Raw genomic sequence first — 7,606 nt, forward strand, 5'->3', positions numbered from 1 at the left:
CCAACACGGGGATCGCCAGTTCGAATCCCCATGTTACCTCCGGCTTGGTCAGGCGTCCCTACAGACACAATTGGCCGTGTCTGCTGGTGGGAAGCCGGATGTGGGTATGTGTCCTGGTTGCTGCACTAGCGCCTCCTCTGGTCGGTCAGGGTGCCTGTTCAGAGGGGAGGGGGAACTCGGGGGAATAGCGTGATCTTCCCACACGCTACATGCCCCTGGTGAAACTCCTCACTGTCAGGTGAAAAGAAGCAGCTGGCGACTCCACATGTATCGGAGGAGACATGTGGTAGTCTGCAACCCTGCCCGGATCGGCAGAGAGGGTGGAGCAGGGACCGGGATGGCTCGGAGTGGGGTGGGGTAATTGGCCAAGTACAATTGGGGAGAAAAGTGGGGAAAATAAAAAAAAATCAATGGGAAGTGTTTTTGGTATGCAAAACAGGCAGGAAACTGTAAAAAGGTAGAACACCTTTTGCTCAGTAAAAGTGATGCTGCTTATCTAGGTCACCTTTGTCACAAGCATCTCTGATAATTTATGCACAGTTGACTTTACATACTAAGAGTGTGATTTGCTGCTTTTCGTGCCCCTGATGTCGACAGCTGGTTTCATGGAAAAATCCTGCGCACCAAGGCTGAAGAGTTGCTGAACCAACAGAGGGTAGATGGGGCCTTCCTCATCAGAGAGAGTGAGAGCACTCCAGGGGACTTCTCCCTCTCTGTCAAGTAGGTAGTCATTTTAATGTCCTTGTTTGTTCTGACTGATGCACCTCTTCCTTTCTACATGCAAAGCACCTCATGAACATGATATTTACTCTGTGTCCCAAATGCATGCTATGTGGAAATTGCAGGAAAGTAGAGATGGACAATTTCTCTCATTGACTACATGAACGCATGTGTCATTTATTCTTCCGTACAAAATTACCATCTCAACAACACGGCGCTGCTCCAACCATCCTAGTCCTCGCTCCACCCTCTCAACCCGGAAACCCTTTCTTAAACGGCCCGTGTCTACCAATTATGGTGAATTGTGCCCAGTTCGCTACAACTACATACTAATTCTGTGTATCGAATGTATCGCATGTTCACAGTGGCAAACTGACAAAGCAAGATATACTCAAAATTCCAACATGCGTACTAAATCTGTTAAATTTTGAGTGTGCTGTATTGTGGACACTATTGTCCCATAATGCAATGCATTTTGTAAATGAAAGAGCTCGAAAATGTTGAAAAAAGTGGAAGACGCCGACGCAACCCATGGCCAAGCAGCAAGCCAACATGAGTCGAACCTGTCTTGAGTAAAGTAACACTGGAGTAAGTAAATCAATCAATTGTCATCTACAGGAGTGTTTCTGCCATCTCAAAGGGAAAGAATAGTGGAAATAAAAAAACACAAAGAACATTTCAATAACTGTTTCTGTTTGAAATTGGCAAATTCTCCTCCATCTCAGTTCTGTCGGTGCACAAGTTGCATCATTCTCTGTTAGGCCGATGTTACACATGAAACTTTTTCATGCAACTTAGTCGCATGCAACTGAGCTTAATCAGAGTTGCATTGTGTATCAGCCCTTGCACCATACAGTCCTTGGCAGGGGGTGGCCAGAGTACAATGGCATGGAGAACCAAGATGATTGGGGACCACCCTCTGTTACAGCCTTCGTCCACCTTCGCTGCCGTTGTGACCTGGAGACATCTTCCACCAGTTCCAGCGTTGAGGTCTTTGTTGGATCGCACTTTATCTGGAACCTCCCCTTTGACCTATCCACCTTGGGTGACCCTACCAGGAACCAAGCTCCTGACAGCATAGCTCTTGGGATCATTAGTACACACAAGGATAATAGAATATTACTTTACTCCCAACGTCCACATGCAATTACCTCAGTGCAGTTTCTTTTACTACATTGATCAGCACACAGCATGAAAAATAATCATTAATTCAACTTCATGATTTATATGAAGCTCATCTCGCACACTGTTCAGTCTAAGGCAGTGGTACTCACTAATTTTCTTAGGAGAGCCCATTATGAGTAAGACCATTCTTCAAAGAGCCACAGAGATTGCAGATGTAAGTCGGGTGTTTTTTTATCATCACTCTCAAGATATTTACCATCTTTGTGTATGTTTAAAAAAAATATAGTACCATGCTTATATAATACTTGTTTGTGAGTTTGTAAGGCTAGGAGTGGAACACATCTAATGTATGCATGTACATATGCAATTATACATAAGCATTATCAACATGAAAAAAATGTTTAGCAAATATAAAGCTACACACATAGGCTATACATCTACCCATGATCCCACACTGTTACGTAGCTTACGTTCTTTGACGTATCTTCAGTATGCTGCCATCTACTGGATAATTCATTCCAATGTGCTAAAACAGGACACAAACGGAACCTATAGAAGTAAGTTATAGTTATGTTATCAGTGGATCTATATGAGGCGTAAAACAAAGTCTCACGAGCCGCGTAAAGAGTAACACTGGTCTAAGGAATACTTTCACCTGTATGGTCATTCATTACTTGCTCTTATAAAGAGAGCTTAAGAAATCGAACGGCAGACCAGACATTCTGTTCTTTTGATAAAATATTGTTCAGTCAGAATTTGTTTCTGGTAGTTAAGAGCTTTCATGTGCCAGTGATGTCACATGGCGAGTCTCGTGTATCACTGATTATCCTCTGTCAGTTTAATGGTTTGTCATCCCTGTCTCGGCTGCTTAGGCCAAGGAGATTTATCTTTCAGTGGACACAAAAGCTTGTGTGTGCTTTTAAAGCAGGCTGACTCTTTTTCCCTGTCCAGCCTGATAAGATGAGATGATAACTGACCCACATAAATTCACTCTGCCTCAATTTTAATACAGTGTGGCTTGATGAAATCTGCCCCGGTCAGGGTGTATACGTAAGTGTATAAGTAAGGCAAACAGCATTGTTAGCGTTGATGAAATTTTCATTGGAAGGGGATTAACAAAAACGGAAGGGGAGGACTGGATTGTGATCTGGATTGATTTGTATGATTGATTTTTTTTTCCATTGACTCAAGTTTGCAAGCTAATCAGAATCTATTTTAATACATTTGGATATGAGAGATTTTTTTTGTCCCAGGAATAAAAGTGCTCATTAATTTTTATAAGGATTTAGTAACACGTTCGACAAACCACACACATCAGTGGTGTCCTTGAGTGTAGAGTCAATAACATTTTATGTTGTGCTGCGCTCAACCTCAATTTTTTAGAGAATGTATGAAATATAAAGTTTTTCATTTTGGTTTGTGGTTCTCTCATCTATGGCTTCTTTCTTCAGTAAAACAAAAACAAGAAGAACCTTCATCCAGGTCTTGGGGTATTAACGTCTTCCATGTTTTTACCCAATCTAGATTTGGCAATGATGTCCAGCACTTCAAAATCCTTCGTGACGGCTCAGGGAAGTACTTCCTGTGGGTGGTAAAGTTTAACTCTCTGAACGAGCTGGTAGAATACCACCGCACCTCGTCAGTGTCCCGTAGCCAAACCATCCTGCTCCGGGACATGGAAGAAGTTCATCTACAGCAGGTCAGACATGGTCACAAGACACACACACCCAATTAAAAATGTAGACCCACATGCAGTTATATATACCTTAACAGCTGTTGAAACATATGCAGCTATGCACACACATGCAAACAGAGGCAGTAATGTTGACACACACACACACACACACACACACACACACATACACATCGCAAATCTATCCTTGTGGAGCCCCATCATTGACTACATTCATTCCCTAGCCCTTAACCCTTACCCTAACCCTAAATCTAACCTTAACCCTAAAACCAAGTCCTAACCCTAAAGTAGACCCTTTTATTTGTGGGGCCCCATAAAATGGCCCCACAAGGTTGGCAGTTTTTGGTTTTTCTATCCTAAAGGGGCCATTCGGACCACATCGGGTTAGAAAAACAAGTATACACACACACACACACACACACAGTCATAACCGTACACCAAAAGCACCAGTAGCGGACCGTGCATTTCAGCCCTAGGCCTTCGGTGAGACGTCACCTCCTCATAATTACCCAAAGACAGCCGTCATATTGCCATGCTACAATGTTTTAGTTGCAAAAGTGGTTGTCATCACAATCATCACCGTCATCGTTATTTGACACTTTTCACTTTCACAACAGCGACATCGTGTGGCAATATGGTGTAACGCACAGCCTTACTGGAAGTAATCCCGCTGGGCATATAAATATGCTGTCAAGAAACTCAACAAACACATCCCAGCTGGGCATAAAAAAAATCAAACATTAAGCAAATCAAATCGTTGTAGAAAAAAAATACATTTGACTCACCAATGTTGTCTATTTGAAGATAAAATCCAGTCTCCTTTCTTTCAGGATGAAACGGTCGATCACACGGTCAGAGCATTCCTTTGGCTTTTAAATAAGACAAGACAGGTTTTGGAAGCCTGTGTAGTTCCATGACCCCTTCTTTGATGAGAAAAGCAAGCACGCCTAGCAGTAGTTTTCCGATTTGCTCAGATCCAGAGAGCCACGGGTACCTGTCACAGGTGCTTGACTGGAAATGCCGCACATACATCTTCCCCGGTTGGGTCAGAGCCGCTAACTGTGGGGTTGATCTGCCCATCTCCACAATGCTTTGCTTTTCTCCAAACGATCATCTTGAAAATGGTGTAACTAATAAATCTGCCACCACATCATTCACGAGTTCTCCTTAAGACATTATTCTCATTCACAGCTAGCTAGCTTAGCTAACTAAATCAATAACACAAATGCTAGCTAACATTAGCCACCAACTACCGCGACCTAGGCGCTGCTGCTGATTGGCTGAACAATCGGTCATGTAGGCTGTATGCAGCAAAGGTCCTATGACCCTGTGCAAGTATTAAAGAATAGGCCCATCCACTACACATCAAAATCTGATTGGTTGAGTAATCTGGCAATCCGGTATTAACACCTAACTTATTTAGAAAGCGGAGACCTTCACTCGAGATGCCGAAGGTGCTGGCAGGAGGAGTCTTCTCACATGGTTACAACAGAGGGAAAAAGCTGATTGGATGATTTTTTTTGGCTGAGAGACTGCAAGCAGAGCCTCCCGAATTCGTATGTGTAGTCGAAATCAAAATGTAATGTGATATTAACAGATTGATTAGAAGATTGTATTATATTTATGAAAGGGTTTTCCTTTTTCTGTGGAGTCTTAGGCCTTCACCGAAGGCCTAGAAGGCCTTGACGGTTCACCGCAGAAAAGCACACATATAGGTATAAGGAGATACAGCGCTCAAAGAGCATGGTCATACACTGATATAGACACACATGCACATAATAAACAGTCAAATATATAGGGGCATCCGGGTAGCGTAGCAGTTTATTCCATTGCCTACCAACACTGGGATCGCCAGTTCGAATCCCCCTGTTACCTCTGGCTTGGTCGGGCATCCCTACAGACACAATTGGCTATGTCTGCAGGTAGGAAGCTGGATGTGGGTATGTGTCCTGGTCGCTGCACTAGTGCCTCCTTTGGTTGGGCGGGGCACCTGTTCAGGGGGGAGGGGGAACTAGGGGGAGTAGTGTGATCCTCCCACGTGCTATGTCCTCTTGGTGGAACTCCGCATTGTCAGGTGAAAAGAAGCGGCTGGCAACTCCACATGTATCAGAGGAGGCATGTGGTAGTCTGCAGCCCTCCCGGGATCAGCAGAGGGGGTGGAGCAGCGACCGGGACGGCTCAGAAGAGTGGTGTAATTGGATGGGCACAATTGGGGAGAGAAAAATAAACAGTCAAGTACATGAGGGAAGTTATACAGTAGATTGCATCCATATAATTCAGTAATCCTGTTAATTATATAAAAACTATTCACAAATTAGTAAGTTAAGTTTCCAAGTGTAATCACTGATATGGTCCTCACAAAGCACCATAAACTTACTGCCAAGAAGACCCAAGAAGTTCTGCATCTAGTTTATTAAAATAACACCTAATTTTTGTACTCAAAGAAAAATCTTACATTAACTATAGTAAACTCTTTTCTATGTTAACCTGACCATTAACATGAATAATGAACATTATGCTCAAAAGTTAATATTTTTTAGGGGGATGAAAGTGAAATTTCATCTTCACCTCTGTGAACGGCAGTCATGCCATTCCATATCTTCTAGAGGAGCTTTGGATGTAAACACCAAAGATTTGGAAGTAATTAAGCAAATTACATCTGATCAGAAACTTTCTCAAATGACTCCCACCCTTTGCAGATGAACAGCTAGCTCATTATTTGGAGAACTGCTGTACTTCTCATGAATCCTAACTCTTGTTTTGGTATGCTCTCCGTCTCCTAGCATTTGTATGTCCAGGCACTGTTTGATTTTGAGCCTCAGGAGCAAGGTGAGTTGGGCTTCAGGCGTGGAGAAATCATCCAAGTGCTGGACAACTCCCATGCCAACTGGTGGAAAGGAGCGTGTCGTGGCCAGATGGGTACCTTCCCACGCAACTATGTAACGCCGGTAAACCACCATGTGTAATCTTGCTTGCTCAAGGCGGACATGGAACATGACTTGATTGAGGGAAAAGAGGTGCGGGACCTTTTTTGTGTGTTTCACCTCAACGATTCCATGTGAAGATGCTCGAAAGTACAGAAGATAGGGTTGGAGTGCTGTGATGAAGGTGTATGAGCAGAGCACCATCAGCGGGCCCTGCTATCCTTAAAATAAAGACAAAAGAAATAATGAGCCTACCTTACTCCACCATAGACTGTTACTCATGGCCACTGCTGCTTTGTAGCGCTCAGGCAGATAGCACCTGTGATGGTCAGCGGCGAAGATGTCGAGATCAAACTGTAGATTAAATTATGCACTATGCCGATTTCTGTGTTTTGATGCAGTCTTCAATCATCAAACCGCCACCTGTTTTAATGATCTGCTCAAAAAACAGATCACTAAGATTGTTGGTTGCTGAGACCAAAGACTTGTGTCTGAACATCAGCACTGCTTTTTAAATGCTGGAAAGATTTGTGTGTGTGCATTTTTTATGACTTACTTGTATCTTTATACTGTGTCTGTTTGGATACTGGACTGCTTTTTTTTCTGATTTTATTGTTAGCGGTTTATCCTGTGTTGATGTTACCCTCTAGCAAGATGTGAGATGAAATGGATTCAATGTTGTTTCAAAAAGAAAAAAGTCACACCAGTTTTGCATGTGATATAAACAACCATTAACACTACGATTTGCATTCAAATTTTCAAACTCCCAGAGATTTCATTTGTGGAATACAACCCATGTACTGTCAGATTCAATTGTAAAGTGCATGTTAAAGTCACGCGAGGCTTTTGCTGCACTTTACATTTCATGCTTATCCCAGCCTGTGAAAGACACTGTAGTTAAAGGACTTACATTGAAAATTTCATATTTATTTGAGCATACTGAGATCACAAATCACATCAAACCTAGGAACATGGTTTCAATACCTGCATCTTAAGGACAACATGGAAAAATATTGTAGAGATATTGTTTAAGCTTATATGATCAAATCTCTATTGATCATGCCTTCTCTATGGCAGTGTTTTCCTCCTCTGGTTTTGTGAGTCTGCTACTTGGCATGCTACTTAGCAATGAAAGACGAATAGA

The 7,606-nt window shown here is 42.7% G+C and overlaps 1 protein-coding gene across 1 annotated transcript in view; it reads left to right on the forward strand.

The window, feature by feature from the left end:
- grb2a (growth factor receptor-bound protein 2a) overlaps positions 1-7,186 on the forward strand; it is a 58,931-nt gene extending 51,745 nt beyond the window's left edge. The window contains exons 3-5 of the mRNA XM_056280375.1: positions 598-720; positions 3,370-3,544; positions 6,322-7,186. Of these exons, the coding sequence (XP_056136350.1) occupies positions 598-720; positions 3,370-3,544; positions 6,322-6,504 (481 nt within the window). The 3' untranslated portion in view covers positions 6,505-7,186. The remainder of the gene's footprint in view (positions 1-597; positions 721-3,369; positions 3,545-6,321) is intronic.
- Positions 7,187-7,606: the final 420 nt, after the last annotated feature.

This window comes from Lampris incognitus, chromosome 5 (genome assembly GCF_029633865.1).
Source record: "Lampris incognitus isolate fLamInc1 chromosome 5, fLamInc1.hap2, whole genome shotgun sequence".
In the NCBI taxonomy this organism is placed as follows: Eukaryota; Metazoa; Chordata; class Actinopteri; order Lampriformes; family Lampridae; genus Lampris; species Lampris incognitus.